This window comes from Phalangium opilio, unplaced genomic scaffold (genome assembly GCF_054372755.1).
Source record: "Phalangium opilio isolate 3A_F unplaced genomic scaffold, DU_Popi_V2 ptg000103l_1, whole genome shotgun sequence".
Classification (NCBI taxonomy): Eukaryota; Metazoa; Arthropoda; class Arachnida; order Opiliones; family Phalangiidae; genus Phalangium; species Phalangium opilio.
In genome coordinates, this window is record NW_028324205.1 from 1,463,681 (window position 1) to 1,490,183 (window position 26,503).

The following is a 26,503-nucleotide window of genomic DNA, read 5'->3' on the forward strand; positions in this document are numbered from 1 at the left end:
GACGTAATTACGACGTTAGCATTTGGCCATTATAAAATTAGGGATGAATTCGCTGATTATTAATTCGGAGGTGGTTTATTCGCTATTCCCCCCCTTTAGTCCCATTATCACTGTAAACTAAATCCCCCCTCTTTAGAAATAACACTAATTTCAAATTTGACCAGGTTATTGTAGTTTCTGATGGTGGCGGTGGTGTTGGAATTTTTATTAATCTAGTTTCAGGGCCATGGAAAATGATAATGACACTCTTGAAACCCTGAAAAAACATGGATTCGCGCCTGTTCCTCTGCCCTCACTGCGAGGAGGGACTTAAACATATGCCTGGTGACGGCCAGTTAGATTATTTCTGTACCACTCGGAACTGCGTGAAATTTCGACTATGCGTTTTAAGTCAGACGAAAAAGGTGGTTTGGATGGCCACGCGAGCTCTATCCCGTCGACTGTTGGACGTGAGAAACTTTTGCGAACACTGTGGAGGGTTCAAATATACAATTAGGGGCGAGTGTCCTTGTAATGAATGGCGAAATTCTGATTGCGATGATTCGCTGGAAAATGTAAAAAAATGGTAAAAGGAAAATATATGAAATTATGGATCATTAATAAAATATGGTTTATTTCTTGTTTGAGAAAAAAAATCACTTGTCATATTTTAATGTAGTTGTATATAACGTTATGGTAATTAGTTCTAGGAATCTTGTATATAATATGATAGTAATTAGTTGTGGGACGTATTTCAAGGGAGAAGGATGAGGCGAACGTTAGTCATTCCTCTTGAAGTCGTGGAAAGGTTAGAAGCAGCTAGAACAAGTTGGGAAAACCAAAATATTACCTCTCCGTGTCGAGAACATTATATAACCTTAAGTATCCAATGAAAACGTCGACCTTTTTGCACTCATCCTTTCCCGCGCTTTGCGCTTGCGCATTTCATCCTTACGCTCAACATTATCTTCCTCCATTTTACATACAAAAATCAAATACTCACAAAAGAAGCGGCAAAAACCTGCTGGCTCTTTACAACGACTTAATTTGACTTAATAGAGTAATGGCACCTACTTGCCTTTGACTGTATTAAGCTCTATGGGCAGTTAACATGGAGTGCCACTACTCTATATCACACTTCCAAACACAAATATTTACTGGTAGATAAATTGACAACCTAAAAGCAAAGAACAATTCTCAAGAATGGCTCCCGCAAATTTTAAAGGTCTGTTTTCAACTAGGTGGGCGTATCTGATTAGATTTAAAATATATATTTTTGAAATTTGGTTTCAGTCAAACAAACAAGGAGCATAAACACAATAGTGGAAGCTTCAGTCTTATTCAAAACATGTAAAATAAAGAGAGGTAAAAATAACATCTTTATTTAAAGTGCTTTTACACACTTTTTTATTGCGTAAACAAAGTTGTTATTTTTATTAATTCTTCTTCATCTATATCTATATAAATCAAAGTCCTGACTGACTGACTGACTGACAGACTGACTGATAATCAACGCCCAGCCCAAACCGCTTGCCCTAGAAGTCTGAAAATTTGCAGGAATGTATTACTCATAAGTAGTAGGCGCGTACTAAGAAAGATTTTTCCAATCCGCCGCCATCTTAAAAAATGGCGCCCAGAAATGTAAAAATTCTTCTCTATGCAACAAAGTCCGCGCTTTTCAACCGATTTCAAAAATATTAAGTACAGTGGTTTCCTTTATCCTATAGACTGGCTGAATGGTACTTTGGGTTCGATCTGTTGCCATATTTTTAAATGGCGGCCAAAAGCTTAAAAACCCTTTTTTATGGAGTAATGTTCGCGTAAAAGTAATAAAAAATGCCCCGACGGGCTGACGGACAACGCCGAGTGCCTTCGCTCCTTGGGTGCTACAAAAATATTAGTCAGCAATAAAATCTACCATAAGTCTATTATGTAAGACTTTTGAATCTACCCATTCTTTATATCATTTTGGTGGAAGTTCTTATTTCACGCGAGCGACGCCGCGGGTAACAGCTAGTTATTAATATACGTAAGCCGCCAAAAATCAAGTACTTCTAAAAAGATATTTCTTGAAAAATAAACTATATACTATAAAAAAAATTAAATAAAATCCTCTCTATTTTTCCCTAGCATTGGCTCTTTCTGAAATATGACTACCCATTAAGAACTCGTTGCATCGCGAAAACTAGAAAATAGGGGTTTCGACGTCACATTTGACCTATTTCCGTTTCTCCGTCTATAACTTTCATGATTACTCTATACAACAGTAACAAGGAGTATAAACCCATTAGTGGAAGCAGTATTTTTTTTCCAAAACAATCTCGCTTATGTTTATCCTCTCTAGACTTCGCTAAAAACGTATTACTCCTACGTAAAATATTAATAGACGGGCAAGGATTCATACCATTAAAAAAGGAGCGCAATATTATCCATATTTCACACACACAATCACATAGGCTGCTGGGTAACTCTTTCTGTATTAATTTTGAGTTGATAATAAAAGATTATCTTAAATACTAAAATAAATATAAACAATATAATATATTTTCTTCGCTAGATATTCACCTTACTGAGCGTTGCATCGTTTTAGAAAATATAGCTAGACATTGTTGGGAGACTTGACTAATATTAACGTTTGAAATGAAGGATACGCCAGTTGTTTCGACCTACTCAAATCGGTAGTATATAAAGGTTGCGTGAACCTTTGGTGCAAGCCCCACCATTGGAAGGCTAGACAATTCTCGTAACCCTAGCCGATCGCCGCGTATGTCTTAGCCTTAACGATAACGATCGAGATAGAAGCCAGTATGTAGAGACTGGTGTCCATGTGGGATGGACAAAAGCCCAGATGATGGTGTATAGAAGCCAGTAAGTACAGACTGGTGAACATGTGGGATGGACATAAGACTGGATGATGGCGGTGTTTAGAAGCCAGTAAGTACAGACTGGTGTCCGTGTGGAACTTTAACATCCCAGGTCTTGGCAATGCTGAACTTTTTACTCTTAAACCATCAACGGTGTAAAGGAAACATAACGTTATTAGCCTTTTGAACCTTAAAAACAATTGGATTAACTCCCCTTGTATGTCCCGATAGGCTAAGTGTTGTCTAACCCCCCCCCTCCCACTTTTTTACATCGCAAAAGTTGAAGAAATAATGGGTTACAAAAACGTGTTAAAAAATATTACAATGTTTTATTTTGTTCCATCTATATATAAAAAAAATAAAGCAAAATAATTATCAGCGATAAAGGAATTTTAAATTTTAATTTAATTATTCACCATGAACCTATTCAAATAGCCCTGAAACATAGTTCATAACCAATTACCATTAATTATTTTTCCTAGTGGTTTCTGAGTAAAAACCGGGCAGTGTTTGAGAGGGCCCAGGTTGAGAGGGCCCAGGTTGAGAGGGCCCAGGTTGAGAGGGCCCAGGTTGAGAGGGCCCAGGTTGAGAGGGCCCAGGTTGAGAGGGCCCTGGCTGAGAGGGCCCTGGCTGAGTCGTAGCTTGCTGTTGTATAGCTAATGAACATATATCAATGAATAAAAATGTTATTAGTTTCCCTATATTACACTAACCTATCGCTAAGAAAATATATAATAAACAATGGTCGTTACCTCTTATTAGGGGACAGTTCGCAGCCTGATGGCCTAGCTGCCTGCAAGCGTAGCAGACTCTTCTTGACCTGTGATTTCCACCACCGCGATTTCCACCTCGCCTTCCTCCTCCCCTCCCCCCTCGACGGCCACGCGTTCCTTCAACGAAGTTCATGTACACTCTAACCATTTTCGAATGATACAAAATATCCCTCGCATTCAGCTATATACGCTTTTATGGGTATGGTGTTAAAAAACGAGCCCTTTCAAGAACATTTTTACTAATAGATTCATTGTTGTATAGATTAGAGTATATGTAGACCGAGTAACGTCAATAGGCCAAAAATGCTGTGAAAGTTATATTTTTTTGGGAAAGGAAATGAGTAACGCATTATTGGTTATGGTGCCTCCAACTCAGATCCAGAACTCAATTCTCTACTGGATATCGTTAATTCCACGATATATAGCGGCCTATAGGAAACAGTTGTTCATAATTTTTTTTCACTAAAATTGACACACAGAATAAACCTGCAATATTGTGCTCGGACCATCCTTTAAAGCACGATACAGAGAGAATAGGAAACAGTTGTTCATAATTTTTTTTCACTAAAATTGACACACAGAATAAACCTGCAATATTGTGCTCGGACCATCCTTTAAAGCACGATACAGAGAGAATAGTTTTATATTTATCAGAAGTCCGTATTAGTGTCCATAACCACATTAAGAAACTGATCAATGACAGTACAAACTCATTGATAGCGCGGCAACTCTTTAACCACGTAACATAGACATAAATTCTCAACATCAATAAGTAAATAACCTAGTCATAAATTCAGCAACATCAATAATTATATAACAAAGTCATAAATTCAGCAACATCAATATTTTATTACGAAGTCATAAATTCAGCATCATCAATAATTATATTACAAAGTCATAAAATCAGCATCATCATTAATTATATAACAAAGTCATAAGTTCAGCATCATGAATAATTATACAACGAAGTCATAAATTCTCAACATCAATAATTTAATAACAAGGTCACAAATATCCAACGTCAAAAATTTAATAACAAAGTCAAATTGCCAACATCAAAAATTTAATAACAAAATCATAAATTCCCCGCATAAAAAATTAAATAACCAAGTTATAGATTTTGAAACATCAATAGTAAAAAAACAAAGTTTTAATTTCGTAACAAAATCGCAGATTTTAAAGAAACCAATAATAAAGCCCTGGTGATAATTGTTGCTGTCTGGTAAGTTCTGTTCTCTAGAGGAGTGAGTGTTGCACATGAAATAATTACGAATTTCTGATCAAGTGTTAACGGGTTAACGACACTTCCATATCGTATAAGGACGTCACAAATAATTTACTGCAATAGACGATGTATCATGGAAAAACTCCAGAATTGTCATACATTCCTGAAGACAAAATGCCTATCAGATTTTACACTCCCTCCAATGTTGCTTCTATTTGAGAGTTATTTGTTCGAGAAACCTGACAATTTCCCAAAAGGGAAATCGTTTGGGAAATGGCAGTGATCGTCACTTCATGCTACACATCCAGTGACTTTGCCCGAAGCTCGGTTTTCCACCAAGACTTACTAAACGGGATCGTTTGGGAAATGGCAGTGAACGTCACTTCATGCTACACATCCAGTGACTTTGCCCGAAGCTCGGTTTTCCACCAAGACTTACTAAACGGGATCGTTTGGGAAATGGCAGTGAACGTCACTTCATGCTACACATCCAGTGACTTTGCCCGAAGCTTGGTTTTTCACCAAGACTTACTAAACGGGATCGTTTGGGAAATAGCAGCGAACGTAACTTCATGCTACACATCCAGTGACTTTGCCCGAAGCTTGGTTTTTCACCAAGACTTACTAAACAGGATCGTTTGGGAAATAGCAAAGAACGTAACTTCATGCCACACATCCAGTGACTTTGCCCGAAGCCCGGTTTTCCACCAAGTCTTACTAAACGGGATCGTTTGGGAAATAGCAGCGAACGTCACTTCAAGCTACAAATCCACTGACTTTGCCCGAAGCTCGGTTTTCCACCAAGACTTACTAAACGGGATCGTAGCGGAAATGGGAGCGAACGTCTTCTTTGGAGCTTCAACATTGTAAACACATCGACTAAAGCAGTAAGAAATGTGACAATTAAACGCAATGTGTCCAATTTTGAATCCGTTAACACTCGATCAGAAATCCTCAATTATTATAAAATCTTGACATATACATGCGTCTAGACAACAGAACTTGATAGACATAGACGTTCATTGATACAGGACTCCCAGTAGGTAGCGCCTGGAAACCAAAATTGACCTGAAAACATTTTAATAGCAAAATTACATCATCACTCCTCCCCCCTCCCCGAATCAAAAGGTGACAACAGGGAGAGTTCTCGCCCTTAATTACGTAACGAACAGAATTGACCTCTTGTATACCAGAATTTTGTTACTATAAAGCTTTCTCGTCTATTTCCCTCTAAATAATCTGAACATGGTTGAAATTGTTCTGGTAATACTCAATGGAAATCCGTTCATTGATAAAACCAAAAGTACAGAGATATAAAAAAGGTACACTTTGTTGAAACTTGCTCGCGCCAAGTAATATGAGAAGTCCTCCTTTATATCAGAATAGTGTCGACCCCCCTTCCGACCTTCGCACACGGAACAATCCGTGAATAGGCTGATTTAGTAGCAGATGCTATGTATAGTACCAAAATAAAACTATAGGATCGATAGCATCATGTACTACTTTTTAAAAACCTGTGACATCAAAAAGCTCTTCCCTGATGGTTAGTTCATGTAATCGGTTAAGTGGATTGTAGTTTGCTTCTCAAGTTACATGTCGTGCACAGTCAAACGCAGGGAATTGTTAATGAAGTGTACTTTTTGTTTATATCTATACACTTTTGATAAAACCCTGTTCTTGTAACGTAATTTGTGAACAGCTCCAATAAGATTTCTTTATTCCACAAATTAATATTGCAATCTGAATTCACACAGTTTTCTTTATTCCGCACATGAATTTTGAATCCACTAAGAGTCAAATCCCCAATTATTGCAAAATCCTGATATTTACATATATTTAGTCAACAGATCTTGATAGACAACAACGTTCATTGATACAGTGTTCTCCCGTAATAGACCATTTCATTATTGACCTGGGTGAAGAGAACTTCACAGGGCGTATGAGTACGTCAAGAAGCACCACTAGAGGCAGTGCGAGTTAGACAGCCTCCCGCGTGTAGTTAACTCCGGCTCCATCTGGCGTTGCCACTTGGAAAATCGGAAGGAGCCCCTGCGCGTTGGTTTCTCAAAAAGTAATTACAGGAATGGTCCATTACGTAACAAACACTTCTGACCCCAATGTTTAAAAGCAATCTTACATTACATCACCCCCTCGGAACAAAAGTAACAATCGAGAACTCTCCCTTAATTACGTAACAAACAGTTTAGACTTCTTGTATGCTAGCCCATATTCTTTGAGGCTATAAAGCTTTATCGTCTATTTTTCCTCTAAATCAAAAGATCATAGTGGAAACTTTCCTAGTAATCCTCAAAGGGAATGCCTTCCATCATAAATTTTGACTATCTTTAATTATGCTATAAAGTTTTTGTGTCCAAACACAATTTGTTACATAAATTTTCACATGACCTTCCCACCTCCCATGGTAACAATTAGCAACATTGATTATAACCCCCTTCAACCCTGCTCTTGTAATATTTGAACAGCCCCAAACCCCCCTAATAAGATTTTGTTATTCCACACAGGAATATTGCCATTTGAATTCACACAGAATTCTTTATTCCACACAGGAATATTGCAAATTGAATTCACACAGAATTCTTCATTCCACACAGGAATACTGCAATTTGAATTCACACAGAATTCTTCATTCCACACAGGAATACTGCAATTTGAATTCACACAGAATTCTTCATTCCACACAGGAATACTGCAATTTGAATTCACACAGAATTCTTCATTCCACACAGGAATACTGCAATTTGAATTCACACAGAATTCTTCATTCCACACAGGAATACTGCAATTTGAATTCTCACAGAATTCTTTATTCCACACATGAATATTGCAATTTGAATTCTCACAGAATTCTTTATTCCACACATGAATATTGCAATTTGAATTCTCACAGAATTCTTCATTCCACACAGGAATACTGCAATTTGAATTCACACAGAATTCTTCATTCCACACAGGAATACTGCAATTTGAATTCACACAGAATTCTTCATTCCACACAGGAATACTGCAATTTGAATTCACACAGAATTCTTCATTCCACACAGGAATATTGCAATTTGAATTTACACAGATTTCTTTCTTTCACACAGGAATAATGCAGTTTAAATTTGCACACATTTCTTTATTCCACACAGGAAAAATGTAGTTTGAATTTGCACTCATTTCTTTATTCCATACAAGAACATCGCCATTTGAATTTACACAAATTTTGTTATTTCACACAGGAAATTTAAGGTCTAATAGTTCAGCTTTTTTCTGGTAATACATATACCTTTGTGGTACGAATAGTAACATTCCCTGTAAGAAGCTTCGAATCTGTCTCGAAAAAGTTTGTTTCCGAACGCTAAATCCAACTGGCAATGATAGTCAGTTGAAACTTTCTCTTCAAGACCAGGGAGTAGAGTTATGTCAAAGGAATCAAAGAACATCTTCAGTGCCGTTTTACTTTTTAAAAAATTTATATTGAAATCCCCCACAACAACTGTTGGAACAGAGGCATCATATCTAATATCGAATAAAGGATTAAAATCCTCAAACACTAATCTCAAACTCGCTCCGGGCGATTTGTATAATAACACAACACTCATTGGTTCATTTTCAATGGTAACATCCAACCAACAGCGTTCCACATGCGAATTTCTAAAAGGTCTATCGCTTCGCAATACCCTATTTTCCAAATCGTTAACTACATTCTCGGGTAAATCTTTTAAATAAATGGAAGAACCAAAAGCAATTCTACGTGCCGTTCTTGGCAGATAAATACCGCCCACTTCCTTAAAGGATGGCACATTAAACTCATCGGTTGCCTTCTTCCACGTTTCAACAAAGCATAATAAGTGGGCATTTCTTATCACGGTACTGTCCGCTAAAATATCTTCCAAATGTACGTTTAACGACTGCACATTGTGAACATAAATATAAACCGGTTCGTTCAAGAACGGTAACGCAATACTCTTCGTATCTCGTAATCTTTTAAGTTCCAATTCAACTTGTTTGTTTTTAGGCGCATTTGGAACTTGAAATTTACCCTCAATATACAAACCAGAGGCGTTTCTCGCTCTACTACAAGCAACGTATAAATGAGCTCTCTCTAATTTCTTTCTTTGATTACAATGCACTACTACAGACGAATACGTATCACCTTGACTCTTGTGTATCGTAATAGCCTCAGAAATGACCAAAGGAAACTGTTTCCTAGAGACCGAAACATTATTTTGCCTCCATTTTCTACTGAATGCCTTAGTAACTTTCTCGACAGGAGTCCAAATCCTGTTAAAGTTATTCTGCTCGTATAACCCATGACTCTTTTGTCTCAACAACTTTCCAACATTAGCATCAGCAAACTCAATCCATACCCTAAACGGAATTTGTTCACCCAGCCTATTTTTGCCGTACTCTATTTTTCTTAACCAACCTGTTGCCCCATTTGTAAGTCCGTCAGACGTATCAACATTGTTAGTCATCATGTATCTGGCGCCACAAGCGAGCGTTAATTCTTTAGGCAGACCATACGTATCAGACGTTGCCAACGTTTGAACTTGAGAAAGAATGTTATTTCTAACTTCGATAGTAAGATCACCATTTACAATATCTACTGAAACGGAAATAGACTTTTCCGTATTCATGTTTAAAAGCATCTCTTCGTTAAATTGGTTGACTTCAACGTTAGTAGGGAAAAGATGTATCGCTTCTTTTGGCGGTACACGCTCTCTATTCACTTCTAAACTTACAAAAAAGTCAATATCATCCTGATTCATACTTCCCACAGCCATTCTGTTCAAAGCTTCCGCAAATCTTTTGTCATCTTTTTGCCTCATAATTTCTTCAAGCTCTGCAAACTGGAATTCTTCCCATATTGGGTTACCAATTAACGCCGCATAGGGATTGTCAGTATCACTTTGACCTTGAAAAGCGAAATGATCGCGCACTGGTCTAAGTTGGTTAAAATCTCCAACTAACAGTACAGATACACCACCGAAATAATCTGGACAACCCATTATCTCTTGCAATCTCGCGTTAACTCGGCTAAAAACCTTGGCTCCAACCATTGATATTTCGTCAATAATTACCAATTTCACTTGACCATACATCAATCTACAATTGTGAAGAGTTTCACTTTCTAGCCTGGAAATATTCCCGGCAAATTGACTAACCGGTAGACAAAAGGTACTATGCAAAGTAGCGCCACCTATATTAAAGGCAGCCTTGCCCGTAGGTGCGCATCGCAAAACTTTAACTTCCGAGGGATTAGACCCTGCCTGCTTATTGTAAAATCTAGTAACAGCTTCAAATATGGCACTTATCAAAACGCTTTTTCCAACACCAGCGCCACCGGTAACAAATAGCCGTAAAGGCGTTTCCTTGCATTTTAAATGATGCAGAACTTCATAAAATATTTCTTTCTGTTTCACATTCAGCATTCTAACAAGTACATTGTACTCAGAATCATTGACTAACGTCACTGACGGAGCAATAGTTCTTTCCGCATTACCATCAAGAATATCACGGGTAATATTTCCTATAGACTCCTGAACCGTATTAATTAGAAATTCAGAATCTTCAACAATTAAAGATCTATCTATTTCATTTCGATGTTCCAATTCAGGCTGAATATTAGTAAGATCAGCTTCAATAGCTTCACTTTCGAAATCTCGGACAGCCTGTTCAATGGCCGCTTCGTCAATTTCGTTATGAAATTCTTTTCTACATTCCTTTATAATCTCAAGTTTAAGTTCATACTCTGATTTCAGATCCTTTGTCAAAATGTCCCTACTCTCATCGCGCCAAGGCGAGAACAACATTATTTGCTCACGATAATACTGTTCGGGTTCTTTCACTAAATTGAATCTCCGATACCGCATAATTTTAGAATGACCACGTTTTCTAATAAAACCTGAATCATTTTTCAGTTTCAACCATTTACCATATTCAACTTCAAGGTTTTCACTGTCATCAATATGACTTTGGGTTTTCGCAACTCTACGACTTTTGGAAAACTCGTACCACGTCGCAAATTGAGCTAACGTTATTGCCTCTAAATTAGCTGGCCTTTGAACATAATGGTCCATCATTCCAGAAGCGAAAATGTCCATACTATCTTCTGTCAACTGTTCAAGCTCACTTTTGCTTTTGAGAATATGGACTCGATTTTCGGGCAAATTTGTATTAACGTAAATACAGGCTCGACTACATCTAGAGACTGGAATTTGTAAAGCACTATAAGCCGCTTCCTGCGCGCTTACCTCGTGTGCATTCAAAAACTCATTTGCTATCACTTTCAACTTTTGCTTTAACGTACATTTATCTGAGTGTGCTCGTTTAGCAGCTTCACGCAAAAGCATCGACATACCACGCTGAGATTTTCCTATATAAGACACAATATACATAACCAGAGCGTAAGGATCAAGTACAAACTGAATGTCCATATTCGCTTGCCAAAGGCGCAAAGTGCACGGGTTGTACGGATTAACCCTAGTATCTTTAGGGTGTCTTTTCAATAAAACAACTTTCTTTTTTATGTCATACGTAACTGCCTTAATATATTCCTCTTCACTCATTCGCAACTTTGCCAACAACTCCTCGAAACTATCTACCCAAAATTCCTTTTCTTTCGATTGCAAAAGTTCATTCAATTTTTTGGAATTCCTCTTACATTTCAGTTCTTCGTCAAGAGTACCGGGTTCTCTTAAACTCGGATCATAAACAATAGTTCTAGGCATGGGAGGAAATGGAATTCCAAAACGACAAACTGAACTGTTATTTACCTTTTTCTTACACGTTGTCGTATGCTTGTGCATTTGCAAAGACGTTAACAAACCCCCATTATCATCGTTCAATTTACCAGCGCAAGAAATAACTTTATCAATAAAGTCCTCTACCTCTTTAACATTCGACAAATCATCTTTGAGCTTAGGCGCATCTTTAATCCATATCAACCCATGTTGATGGGGAGACCCCCTTTGCTGTATTTCAACTCTAAAGTAATAATCTTCAATAACACCAAGGGGACCTAGTTTTTGCAAAGCTTTAAGCAAAGCCCGAAAACGGTGGTCAAAATATCTAGCACAAGTAACAGGATCATTCTGAATCAACTTGGCCTTTTCCGAAAAACTTAAATCCCTAATTTCATTATCCGCTAAGCGTTCTTGACCTGATGTCACTCTCAGTATGTTCAAAAGCTCAGGCCATTTGCCTTCCGCAGCTGAAAACGTTATAAAAAAGGTAGCCGTACCAAGCTGCCTAATCATAGCCATTAACTCTTTCTGCCTATGCTGCCAATATGAAGGCGAGGACTGCAAATTTTCTAATACTCTAAAACCATCATCCTGCTTAACAATTGAATCGAGTGCACCAGCAGACGATAAAAACCCAGCAGTGTAATTAGAACCATCTTTTCTCTTGGTTTTTCTCATACACACTTGTATAGATTCACTAACTTTCATTGTTTCCAACTTAACAAAAGCGTAAAACAATTTTGAGACATTCTTGGCGCAACGTCGATCAACATTACGAAACTCCCACTTGGCAATATCCCCAAACCTACCTTTCACCTTAAGGTTTCTCTTCTGACCGACATAAATACTGGGGAATGACAATTCCTCAGCGTCCTCGTCATAGAGCAAAGACATTGGCGTTTGACCTTCACCAGGAGCAAACTTAACATGCATGGTGTTAGTCGGAAGGAAATCGGACAATGACACTAACAACGTGTCTTGATTCCCAACTGGTAATAAATTAAGTTCGTTAGCTTCATTGAGTTCATTCCACATATCATCGCTATCATTTTCGTTCGCTAAATTCACTGACCCTACTGGGTTTTCCCTTAATATATCATCTTGATTTAACCGACGGTCATTTTCGTCAACAATAAATTCAAGTTCTTCTGGAATTGGATCCAATATATCGACTCTTACAGATATTCCATGCTTAATATACAACGGTGTTTTCACCAAAACCTTAAGAGCTTCGTGCATTTTTTTAGGCCTAACAGTTTCATACAAATATGGTGTGTTATATTGCATTCTCCTCATAAACTCAATTTGAACAGTATCTGTTTCACGAGGTAACCGTGGTAACACTGACACTGTAGACTCGACATTTATAGGAACGTTGACCACGTTTCCCTTAATCCCCCTTTGTTGATCACAACCCAACCTTCTTATTTGCATAAAAGGTATTCGTGGTGAAATCATCCTTTCCTCCAAATTAGACAAATTAACTAGTTCTGACGGAACTTCAGGAAATTGAAATCCATTTTCTCTGGAAAACTTGGGGATTTCGTTCTTCTTGACAGCTTTATTGCAAGCACTACATAAAAATACTTTGTCACCCAATTCACGACGGTGAATCCCAGGAACTGCCAAAAACACTCTAGACTCAACTAAGCTACCCGATGCTTTAAAAAAAAGATTTGAACACCCTTCACATGTCCACGTTGGACCTTCTTTTATGCTTTCAAAATACGTCTGCTCTATAAACACAGGATCTGTTCTTCTTTCTGCCACAGACAATCTATTCCTAGAACGTTCAGGGTTCCTAAACTCCACATTTGCACGACTGGCAGCCTTACTCAACTGATTTCTAACACGTTCAGCTTCAACGTACTCTGCATCTTGGCGTTTACTAGCCTTGCTCAACTGATTTCTAACACGTTCAGCTTCAACGTACTCTGCATCTTGGCGTTTACTAGCCATACCCATTTGATTTCTAACACGTTCAGCTTCAACGTACTCTGCATCTTGGCGTTTACTAGCCATACCCAACTGATTTCTAACACGTTCAGCTTCAACGTACTCTGCATCTTGGCGTTTACTAGACATACCCAACTGATTTCTAACACGTTCAGCTTCAACGTACTCTGCATCTTGGCGTTTACTAGCCTTACTCAACTGATTTCTAACACGTTCAGCTTCAACGTACTCTGCATCTTGGCGTTTACTAGCCTTACTCAACTGATTTCTAACACGTTCAGCTTCAACGTACTCTGCATCTTGGCGTTTACTAGCCTTACTCAACTGATTTGTAACACGTTCAGCTTCAACGTACTCTGCATCTTGGCGTTTACTAGCCTTACTCAACTGATTTGTAACACGTTCAGCTTCAACGTACTCTGCATCTTGGCGTTTACTAGCCTTACTCAACTGATTTCTAACACGTTCAGCTTCAACGTACTCTGCATCTTGGCGTTTACTAGCCTTACTCAACTGATTTCTAACACGTTCAGCTTCAACGTACTCTGCATCTTGGCGTTTACTAGCCTTACTCAACTGATTTCTAACACGTTCAGCTTCAACGTACTCTGCATCTTGGCGTTTACTAGCCTTACTCAACTGATTTCTAACACGTTCAGCTTCAACGTACTCTGCATCTTGGCGTTTACTAGCCTTACTCAACTGGTCCTTTACTCGTTCGCTTGCTCTATACCACTCATCAAGCCTTTTAACTCTCTTGGTAAGTATGCCAACCTGATTTTCCCTTTCACGATATGCCTCATTCTCCCGCTTTTTCGCCATTGATCGCGCCTCCTTCATTCTATACTCTTCATTCTGTCTCAAAATTCTCATTCTCTCTAACGGATAAACATTACCATGAGACGTAGAAGGTACTTGTTCATCGTTCGCTACCATTACAGAACTATCTGAAATATTACTAACTAAATTCATCGCTTCGTCGGCAGTAATTAACGCTACGTTTTTAGCAACTTCACTTGTACTTCCGTCTAATACATTAGCCTTCCTTCTACTGTGGCCAACTGGCGGCGCAATAGAACCAACAAACAAATTAGGAATAGAAACACTAGAAACCGTACCTTCAACCTTACTACCATCGTGGCCAACTGACGGCGCAATAGAAGTAATGGGCAAACTAGTACTAGGACTAGACGTACTAGAACCTGTACATTCAACCTTCGCTTTTTTCTGAGCTGCTAAAACTCTTCTCCTTTCATTTTCTCTCTTCTTAAACTCAGGGTCTGATCTTTTTGCCCTCATCCTTTCCCGCGCTTTGCGCTTCCGCATTTCATCCTTGCTCTCAACATTATCTTCCTCCATTTTACATACAAAAATCAAATACTCACAAAAAGAAGCGGCAAAAACCTGCTGGCTCTTTACAACCACTTAATTTGACTTAATATGCAACTTCCAAACACAAATATTTACTGGTAGATAAATTGACAACCGACAAGCAAAGAAAAATTCTCAAGAATGGCTCCCGCAAATTTAAAAGGTCTATTTTCAACTAGGTGGGCGTATCAGATTATATTTAAAATATATATTTTTGAAATTTTTGGTCTGTCTGTTATCTACACCTAGATGGTTTTCAGTCAAACAAACAAGGACCATAAACACAATAGTGGAAGCTTCAATCTTATTTAAAACATGTAAAACAATTATCGTCTCTGCAAATAGCTTACACATGTCTTTTTTACCAATGCCTAACTGTTTGGATTTTTCTAAATCAATCTTAGCACCAAAAAATATTTTTTGATACAAAATAAATGTTTTATATTCTTATTAAGAATAAAACAAGAGGATAAAAAAGGTCTGTCCTCTTGTAATTTTTTAAGCTTTTATCGTGATTACTCTATACAACAGTAACAAGGAGTATAAACCCATTAGTGGAAGCAGTATTTTTTTTTTCCGAAACAATCTCGCTTATGTTTATTCTCTGTAGACTTCGCTAAAAACGTATTACTCCTACGTAAAATATTAATAGACAGGCAAGGATTCATACCATTAAAGAAGGAGCGCAATATTATGCATATTTTCATTTCATATACAAAGAAAAGAAATTATTATTAGCGATTTCCACTGACTGCTCCAAAGAGTGCTATCAGGGTTAGGATGACGTAACTGCCCTCAGCGAGTTTTGGAGAGTATAGTTTCGTCAGTGGAACACGATCGAAAGGTCCGAGCACGCTCTGAATAATCAAAATTGGCGCCGGAGAAGAAATTGTAATAAAGTGTGTATATCTTGACGCAAATGGGCTGAAACCAATTAATAGAATTAACATTTCAATTAATTAACAAAAAATCTATTTTTAGTAATGATTGACAACGTCTCTGATATAATTATTGGCTTTAGGACGAGGCGTAATATCTTTAAAGTAAAAAACCTCGTATTCTTCATCTTCAGAACTTTGAGAAGATGATTCCAGAAATGCATAAGCATAAGCGAGTGCCTGTCTTCTATGAGATACCGCGTGGTCCGCCATTTTAATTTTATTACGTCATACTCGAGCACCGTCGCTCCGTCGAATTTTTCGGAGCACGAAAGAGCAATTCTCGGGCAGTTTTTGGGGTCAGTGGAAAACGCCATTCTGGGCGAGTGTTGCACTCGTGTTCCCAGTGGCGGACGAAAACGCGCCGAGAGTGCACTTAGAGTGCTCTAATGCAGTCAGTGGAAATCGCTATATGTTTCTGAGATGAGCTTCCAATTTTGTTGTTGTTTTGAAAAATATATCGCAATGCACGGGCCTTGATAGATATAGGAGGCAATGAATGAAATATATCACAATGCACGGGCCTTGATAGATATAGGAGGCAATGAATGAAATATATCACAATGCACGGGCCTTGATAGATATAGGAGGCAATGAAGGAAATATATCGCATGCACGGGCCTTGGTAGATATAGGAGGCAATGATTTAATCTCTCTCTTTGTACGAGAGGTTTATCTTTAATATTTAAATAAATATAATTATTTTTAATTATTTTAATCTTCAATTATTAACATTAATAATAGTTAAATCGTTTAAAATAAAGTTATACTATTATCTTCTCAAACTTTGCTAATATTGACGTTTAAAGTGAAGGGTACCCCTCTTCCCGCTTTCTTCAAATTTTGGGGTATATATACGATTCGTTTCCATTATAATAGTAAGGAAAAAGCGCAATTGCGAAAACCTTTGGTAGCGATCCTACCTTAGGGAGCGGCTAGACGTTTCTCGTAACCCTAGCTGATCGCCGCGTATATCCTAAAACCAAACGATGATAATGGAGTAGAAGCCAATGATACAGATTGGTGTCTATGTGGAATAGACGGAAGACCAGTGGATGGTGGTGTTAGAAGCCAGTGTAAGTGCAGACTGGTGTCAATGTGGGATTGACAAAGAATAGAAGATGGTGGTGGTGGAAGCCAGAAAAGTACCAGACTGGTGTTCATATGGGATGGACGAAGACCAAACATGGTGGTGTGAGAACTCAAGTATAGAGTAGCCAACGGAGAGAAATACAATTTTCCAAATTTCTGTGAACTGTCAATGCGGTCCGGAAATTGGGAACACGTTTGCTCCGATACGCAAACTGCGAACGCGGTCACGTGGGTGTAACAACGGACAGACAGACAGACAGACAGACAGACACACACACACACAGACAGACAGACACGGCCGTTACAGAACCTCTCCTGGACTACGTCACACGGAGAGGTAAAAACTGGAAAACGTAGAGGGGTGAAGGGTATTTCTTTGGATTCTTATAAGTCCTTATTAAGAACATTAAGTTCAAAAACACCTCGTATTTTACATAAAACTAGAAGAAATCATAAATGAAGAATTTTTCTGAACTCTAGAAACTCTACCATGATATAGCAAACGCCGGAAGCTACGCTGGTGTAAACCAACTATATAGATCCGCTAAGGATAATGGGATAAAAGTAATATATGAAATTTGGCAATTAGACTTAATGGATCTAAGAAACCTATCACGCGAAAACAGGGGTAACAATTACATCTTAGTATGTGTTGACACTTTCAGTAAATACGCATTTTTAAAGGCGTTGAAAAATAAGAAAGGCGTGACGCTTGTTAAGGCATTTAAGTGCATACTTTCAAATTCTAACAATAGAGTCCCACGTCTCATTCACGTAGACAGGGAGTGTGAATTCTACAACCAAACTTTTAAGAAATTCATCCATTCTCGAAAAATGAAATTGTACTCTACAAGTACAGATACAAAGGCATCAATTTGTGAGAGATTAATAAGAACGTTAAAGGCACGAATGTATAGATATTTTACGAAATCGGGTTCTAAGAAATACATTCATATCTTAGATAAACTTACTTCCGCCCATAATAACTCGCATCACAGAGCAATTAAGATGAAGCCACTAATGGTATCCTCTTAATTCGAAGGAGGTGTGGTTAAACTTGTACGGCGATCATGACTTTTCCCCACCCACCGATTATCAGTTTGATGTTGGTGACATTGTACGAATTAGCAAGACAAGAGGGGTGTTTGATAAGCGCTATCTACCATTTTGGTCAGAAGAACATTTTAAAATAATTGAACGTATCCCTAGGAGCCCGCCTGTATACCGGTTAAAAGATTTAAACGAGGATAAAATTGAGGGATTTTTTTATGAAAATGAAATTCAGAAAGTTGGGAAAGATCTTAAGAACTGCGCGTTTAAAATCGAGAAGGTTTTAAGGAAAAGAAAAACAAAGAGTGGTGATCAATTATACGTTAAATGGTTGGGTTACCCCGAATCTTTCAATTCTTGGATTTTTAGTAACGAGGTTACAAAAGCATAAGTACCTCTCAAATCCATCTCATTCGTTTAAGGGTCATGAAATGGATACGTGGTATTTGAAATTTACCCAACCCTCAGCTTGGTTAGTTACAGGGAGTTCGCAAAGTGGGAAGTCGGAATTCGTTTTCAAAACCTTGAGAACAGCATCACGCCTAAAATACAACGAGTTTGCTATTGTTACGGGGCCTATCAGAGTAAATTCGAGGAATTGAGGAAAGTGGATCCCCTTGTAGAATTTCACAATGGACTCCCTCGAAATCTAGATGACGTTTTTGATCCGTTTATTAACAATTTAATAATAATAGATGATTTAATTAACGAGTCCAAAGATAATGTTAACATCGGAAATTTATTTATTAGAGGTTGTCATTATAATAGTTTATCAGTTATATAGCTTTCTCAAAATTTAATCAAAAATGGGAAAATCATGCGTGATGTTTCTTTGAACCCCCATTACATAATTTCAATGCGGAATACTAGGGATCAGGAGTAAAACAAAATATTTAGCGAATCAGATATATAGCCACAACCCCAAACATTTAACCAGTGCATTTCACCACGCTACTTCGAAACCTTACTCCTATCTTATCATAGATGCCCGTCAAGAAACACCCGATCTGCTTAGGCTGAGAACTAATTTTCTAGAAAAAGAGTCGATGATATTTTACATAAATGACGGTGGTTTTTCAAAATGTTAAGCAGTATGAGGCGGTACAGCACCTTAGACGGTCACCCTTTGAGTGATATTTCTCATCCTCTTTCTAACCTTCAAATAAAATCCGTGTGTGAAATCTGCTTAAATATAACGAAAGCGAACGTTGTTCTTCCAGTGAAAGTAAAAATAGATTTAAGCGGTATAAAAACCTAATTAGAAAATTATCAAAGCGGAGAGTTTCACTAAAGGACAATCGGAAAGAACTTTCTAAATCACAAAACGGGGGTTTTCTCTCATTACTGAGCTATTTTTTACCTTCCATTGTAAGCGGGATATCAGCCCTCGGTGTAAAATGGAATCCTCACGACCTATGGTTTTAGTACCATATGGGCAATTGGAGTCAAACAAAGGTGTGCTGGATAATCGAATGACGGCGTTAGACCGTGATATGTATGATATATTGAGAGAAACAGGAATGTCCTCCCAGGAAAAGGCTAAGCGATACATGAACCTGCTAGAAAATTTCCTACATAATAAAAGCAAAATGCAACCAGATGTAGTTCATGTCGACAGAGAGAATTAAGTAGGGAGCGGAAGCTACAGCGTTTAATAGTGCTAAAGGGAATGTAGCGCTAAACAAGCAGGCTACGTTGCTATTCTGTACAATCTCATTTCCGGTCACATGATATTTCTATAAAAACAAATTTTACGCTCGGTTGTTATTGGTTCTAAGGTGTCGGGGCGGTTTCTGAGTGTAAACCAACCAGCGGTTCGGTTTCTGGCGTCTGCTGGAGTAAACAGTAAAGTGAGTAAACCGTATAAATAGTTACACTTTTAGGCGCGCTATAAAAACCCTTAAAAATACGGCAAAACCAAATGTTTCAAGATTAATCGTGACAATTATTATTGGAATATTAAAAGGTAAATGTAAAATTCCCCACATTATTTAAATATGAATTCAAAATGTGTAATAACGCTACTTTTAACGTTTCAAGGTGAAGGTCCAAGGCTTAGGGAGAGAGTGGCAAAGAACCAAACTCACTCCTTTGTTGGAACTGTTTCGATATTTAGCAAGAATAATGCCCCGAATTGTTTGTAAATATGGATCCTGCGCGTCAAAACAAACGTCGGGCAGTCGGCAAACTAGAGGAGCACCCGGTATTTTTTTTGTAAAGTTTCCATCAGTAAAGGAGGAAAAAGAGAAGTGTCAAAGATGGGTTGATGCCTGTAGCAGAAAGGATTTCACTATAGAAAACGTTTCTCGTGGTACCTACATCTTTTCAAGACATTTTCACGGCTTAAGAGGTCCAAGTCAAGAACATCCTGATCCTATTCCTCTATGTAGTATTTGGAAATCTGTTGAAGTAAGCTATTTTATACAACTGTTTCTTTTAAATACTAATGTTTGAAACTTCGGAAACCATTTTTTCAGGCAGAAACAGGAATTACCACAGGTGCAGAAGAAAAACGTCTTGACGTTACAGATACGAAAGAGCCATTTAATAGAGGAAACGGAAAAATCGATGTAAGTCTGATTTATGAAAATACAAACTAATGTAAAAGATATATGCGTAACAAAGCGATTTTTTTAGGTCTATGAGGAGATTAAATCTAAAGATGTGTTGGACCTCAATATCTTATCGCCACCTGTTTCATGGTCGATGGAGAAAACTAATCAAGGGGTTATGTTTACGAAGCACACTAATGGAAAGATTGTTCTATCTTGTTCTTTCTTGGAAAATGGACCTGTGACTGTGGCAATTAAGGCATTGGATAAAGACATAGCTAATGAAAAAATTGAGAATAATTTGATGATTAAGAGCAATATTGATGTATACAACTGCCTATCAAAACTTGATAAGTTTAAAATCTGCCCGGGAAATCATGATGAAGACCTTGTTAGACTTTATATTGAGAGACGTCCAAACCAGCATAAACGAATTGGCAATTATTCAAGTGATTTAAAAACCATTTATAGCAACAGATGTGAAGGCCTCATTCCCGTTAATAAGAATCGATGTGTTGCGTGTCTGAAATATCGGTCAAGTTTACGAACTCTGCGTTGTCGTTATAAAGCCATGAGCAAACAATTGGCCAAAGATGTTAGAATGAAAGCCAAGCCGAAAAAGGCTTCCAAGCCCAAACACGTTTTATCAGAGAAAGGGAAACAAGACTGGTCAAGATTAAAGCTGATTTTTAAAGAGAAACTTAAGCAAGAGGCGCCTGGATCATTCATGTCCCTATTTATTAAACAACAGTTACTTGCATTGGAGAGGTCGAAATACGGCATGAGATGGGACTCTTTCTTTCTTAAATGGTGCTCTTACATAAAAAACAAATCAAAATCAGCCTACAAAGCTTTGGAAATATCTGGAATAATTAAACTACCCACAACAAGAACATTATATAATCACGAACATACGATAACAAATAAATCTGGATTTAACGAAGACGCTATCACCGAAATTATTAAGATTACAGACATTGATAACCTTCCAGAACACAAAAAGTACTTTGTACTTCTTTTGGATGAAATAACTGTCAAGCCAGACTTAATTTGTCATAAAGATACTGGTTACATCACTGGTTTTATTGATGTCTTTGACCAACATAACACTCTTAACGATATTGAGATGAGAGAAAAGGGAACTACTGCACCACCTCTCGCAACAAGTATCCTTCAGCTCATGCTTCGTGGCATCACAAGCAACATTAAGATTCCATTTGCCCATTTCCCCACAAAAGGAGCTACAAGCGGCGAATTATATTCAATTATTTGGGAAGCAGTTAGTATTTTGGAAAATAATGGATTCCGTATTTTAGCGGTCGTTGGCGACGGAGCTTCATCAAATCGAAAGGTTTTTCGTATGTGCGCTGATAATGAAGGAACCACATTTGTACCTTTTAGGACTAAAAACATTCACGCATTTGATGAAGAAAGGGACTTATTCTTCCTTTCAGATGCTCCGCATTTGATAAAAACAGTACGAAACTGCTTTAGTAATAGCGGTGCCAATTCAAATTCTCGCGGGTTGTGGAAAAACGACCAGGATATATCCTGGAAAATAATCTTGCGCCTATATTACACTCAATTAAGAATGAAAGGACAATTTAAAAATGCTTCTAAGCTGACATATAATCACGTTTTCTTGAACGCATATTCTAAGATGAAAGTTAATTTGGCTTGCCAAGTTATGAGCGAAACTGTGGCTTCGGCAATTGAAGTTCTTTTCGGAGATGAAAAATACCAGGAAACAGTCACATTTATAAGGACATTTGACAAGTTTTTTGACATATGTAACGTCGGGAATTCCATTGAAGCCCTAAAAAAGAGAAAACCTAACAAACTTGTTTTCGAACATGAAAATGATGAACGATTAAAGGTAAGGAAAGTGAATATGAAGGTTTTGATAACATAATAATCGTATTTCTTGAATTTAGTGGCTAGAAGAGGACTTTTTAAAGTACTTAAATGATTGGGAGAAAGACGTTGCAAATCGTCCAGGAGAATTTTCAAAAACTGAAAGGAGCAAGATGCTTTTGAGCGCAGAAACAATTGAAGGGCTGCGAATGACAGGTATACACACTCTGAAGTGTTATATAAGCCACAATTAACTAAAGTAAAACCCTTCAAATATAGCCCTTTCAACGGTGCACATCGTAAAATTTCTTCTTAATAAAGGAGCAAAATATGTTTTGACCCGTCACTTGAACCAAGACCCCCTGGAACAGTACTTTGGCAGGCAGCGATGTTCTGGAGGTCGAAACTGCAATCCCTCAGTTCGCCTCTTTGAAGCCAACATGGATAAGCTAAAAGCCTTAAAAGGTCTCGTTGTAGAAGCGATTAATGGAAATACTACCATTTCTGAAAAAACTGTTATTTAAAAATGTTATTATCAAACGCTTTTTACTCTTTTGGGAAAATAATTTAAAATTTGAGAACAAATTTGCCATCAGCAGTAATAACACTGGTCCTGGTGTTAATCAAAGTTATTGCACAGTAGTTTATTTCAGTTTATCAATGAAATCTTTGGCAAATGAAAACATAAAGCAATATCACTTATTTGCAAAATAAAAAACGAAATCCGTTACTCTCACTAAATTATCACATTTGTTTTTCTAATATATAGCTTGGTATATATAAAACTTTGGCAATTATTTTAAAGTGTTACCTTCTTTGAAATAAGGTAATATTTTAAAGTAATGAGAAATAAATACTAAAACACGTTTCACATATGATTTTAGGCACATTTTGATAAGACCTAATGTTGGGGAATGTGATATCACATTTCGTATTGAGGTATAAATTGTTGAAAGAGATCGAAGTCAGGGTCACCATTTAAAAAATCGTAGTCAGGATTTTCATTGATGTTACCCAATGTTTGAGATGAGATGCCAATTTTAGGACTGGATGCCACTTGACTTTGAGGCGGTTTAAATTGTTCAAATAGATCGAGATCAGGATCACCATTTAGGAAACTGTATTCTGAATTGTCATTGACTGTTATCAATTTCTGTGGTGACCTTTTATTATCTGGAATATGAATCACAGGGATGGTTTTTAATGGTTTTGTTGGGGACGGTAATTGTTTATGGTTAGTATTAGCTTTGCGTTTTTTCGATGTTTTGTTTTCTTGTTTAGAGGGTTGAATTTTGGACTCAAGGCTCTTTTCAAGTAACCCTTTTCTTAACGACTTTTTAGCTTTGAGGGCTTCCCTAGTTTCGTATTGATATTGCTCCAACAAGTCACGAATTAAAACCTTTCCCCTGGTGTTTAAAAAACAATCCAAAAGTTTTAGAAGCCATTTCTTAGCATCAGTTTGACTATAAATAGAATGCCAACGTTCATTAATTTCAGAATTTTGAAGAATATGTCGTAAAGCCGTGGTTTTTAAATTTTGATGTCTAATTTTAGAAACATCAGTCACATAGATTAAGTCTGATATTTGTTTTATTAATTTGATGAGATTGAAGTATTGGTCTGTTACTGTGATTAATCCTCCTCTAGATAATTTTAGAGTCCACGCCTCTGTTTCATCAGGTTCTTTAAAATCACCAATAGGAGTTTTGTCCTTCATAATCCTTTTAGCTAATTCTGGAGGGCATTTCTTCTTTTTAATCAAAGAAAATGCGGTGTAGCCCGCAACATATCTTGTAACTGAAGTATTTTCAGTTATTTTGTTGCAATTGGTGATAGTGGTCAAGGCGTTGCGTTTCCGAGGCGACAGTCCAAGAAGGTCAACCTTTTTCCTTTGACGTTCTACTTTAGCATTTTCCTTAGAAACTGCGTTTTCAACTCCAACCTCCATTTTCACCATCACTTCAAGAAAGAAATATTGTACTATGCGACTTACTAAGTTTTTTTGCATTTGTTGTGACACATTTTTAAATGTAGCGCAAGAAGTATGTAAATGATTGACCATTCCTTGCTCATGTCTTTCAGTTTTAAGTATACCATGCGTTTGTTTCAAAAAATCTTCCCTTGTAGAATTTAATTGTAGGCACTGAACCTTCGCTAAAAGGTATGGTGTAATTGCATCTCTAATAGCAACGCTCTCGAGATCCAAAAGAAATTTCATAATATGTTCTTTTTCGAAGCGAAATACAAAACTCAGGGTCCGTATCTTCTTCACAGTTAATTGAAGGCAGTAGTTAACAACCCCTAAGAAATACAACAGTTATACACATTACAATTATACTTTAGTAGTTAAATTAATTAAAGTAAGGACTAAAATATTCACCTTTTAACTGCAAAGTGTTCTGGAAAGACATGCTGCCACCAGCTCTAGCGCCAGAAATTTGAAATTTTACCCCTCGCGTTCCACAACGGCTTTCCTTTAGGCCCGCCCACGAAGGAGGGAGTTACCAACGTCATACCGGAAGACAGATTGTACTACAATTTCAGTCACGTGACCTTTAGAGCTACATTTTTCAGTCGACCTTCCGCTCCCTACTTAATTCTCTCTGATGTCGATAACCTTCCATCCCAGATTCCGACCGCTACAACACAATCACCACATCCACCAAATCTAAACATAATACCCAATGTTAAGCCACAGACGGCAACCCCATCTAATAACAACGCTGTAACAAGAACTCCGACATCTGAAACAGCTTTAAAAAAGAAAAAGGGGAAAAAATCACTCAACGTGTCTCGAAAGCCTAAAATTAAAGCAGGAAAAACGAATGTATCCCATCGAATTCCGAGACCTATATCTCCTTTTCTTTAGGGAATTTAAGGTTTTTAGATACGTATAGATTCATGCCGAGTAGTTTACAAACTTTAGTAGAAAATTTAGCGGAAGGTGGTTTAGCCTCCTTCAAAATTTTAAATTCAGTTTATGAAAAGGAGAAGGCTGAGTTACTACTACGTAAACAGGTTTACTGTTACGATTACATAAGTGATGTTGAAAAATTGAACGAAACCAGATTACCCTCAAAGGATAAGTTTTTTAACAGACTGACAGGGGAAAATATTAGCGATGAGGATTATAATCATGCACTTAAAGTGTGCAGTGTGTTTCAATTGAAAACCTTAGGTATAGACCGCTCTCTTCAGTTAAAAAATTGGAGTAATTTAAAGTAATTTTGAAATTTCTAACTCCTAGGTGATTATCATGATCTTTACGTGGAAGCTGATACACTCCAATTGGCGGATGTATTTGAAAATTTTAGGTCGATGATTAGCGATAACTACGGAATTGATTGTAATAGGTATATTACCCCTCATATTTTTGGTTTAACGTATTATACCCCCCCCCAAACCTTTCACCCCTCTACAGAACATATACCGGACCGGGGTTGTCATGGATGTCTGCTCTCAAAATGAGCAAGGTAAAACTGGAATTATTTAAAGATCCAGACATACATCTGTTTATTGAATCTGGTGTAAGAGGGGGAGTGTCTGTGATTTCCCATAAATTTTCGGAGGCAAATAACCCTTACATTGCTGAATCTTACGACCCTTCTAAACCAACCAACTATTTGTGTTATCTTGGTACGAAAATAAGGGTGGACTATTAATGAGAAACAGATTTGCTGTAAAATATTTTATTTCTTTGAAGATTGTAATAACCTGTACGGTGATGCTATGTCAAAACCACTGCCTATAGATTCGTTTTCTTGGGTGGAAAATGATGAGCTAAAATCGCTTATGGATGATATTAGAAATATACCTGATGATTCAGAGACGGGATACATATTACAAGTTGATCTCGAATACCCTCCTGAATTGCATGATCTTCACAATGATTATCCCCTCGCACCCGAGAAAAAATTCCTAGCTACGATGAACTCTCACCATTATCGAAAGATATTCTAGAAGCTACAGGGAGTGAAGGGGAGTTAAAATTCCCCAAGCTGGTACCTAGCTTGTATGATAAAAAATATTACGTAGTTCATTTAGTACAGGAAAAATAGGTTTTAACCCGCAACAAATTGAAACAAAGCTGAAAATTT

The 26,503-nt window shown here is 37.5% G+C and overlaps 1 protein-coding gene across 2 annotated transcripts; it reads right to left on the reverse strand.

Moving 5' to 3' along the window:
* Positions 1 to 23,328: 23,328 nt before the first annotated feature.
* On the reverse strand, positions 23,329 to 25,011 carry LOC149630114 (uncharacterized). Of its 2 annotated transcripts, XM_089851261.1 has the most exons (3): positions 24,787 to 25,011; positions 24,501 to 24,707; positions 23,329 to 24,365 (listed from the first exon to the last, which is right to left on the reverse strand). In XM_089851261.1, exons 1-3 carry the CDS (start codon positions 24,815 to 24,817, stop codon positions 23,329 to 23,331), a joined length of 1,275 nt encoding a protein of 424 aa, XP_089707387.1. In that variant the 5' UTR covers positions 24,818 to 25,011. The 2 variants fall into 2 exon arrangements, with proteins under 2 accessions (XP_089707387.1, XP_089707386.1); XM_089851260.1 differs by having other exon boundaries at positions 23,329 to 24,707.
* Between the last annotated feature and the right edge of the window lie 1,492 nt (positions 25,012 to 26,503).

Bases quoted from the DNA above. Each gene is read 5' to 3' on its own strand.
- LOC149630114 (XM_089851260.1), bottom strand. From the start codon at position 24,817: ATGTCTTTCCAGAACACTTTGCAGTTAAAAG. The intron at 24,708-24,786 runs GTGAATATTTTA...TGTATTTCTTAG, and splicing joins GAACACTTTGCAGTTAAAAG to GGGTTGTTAACTACTGCCTT.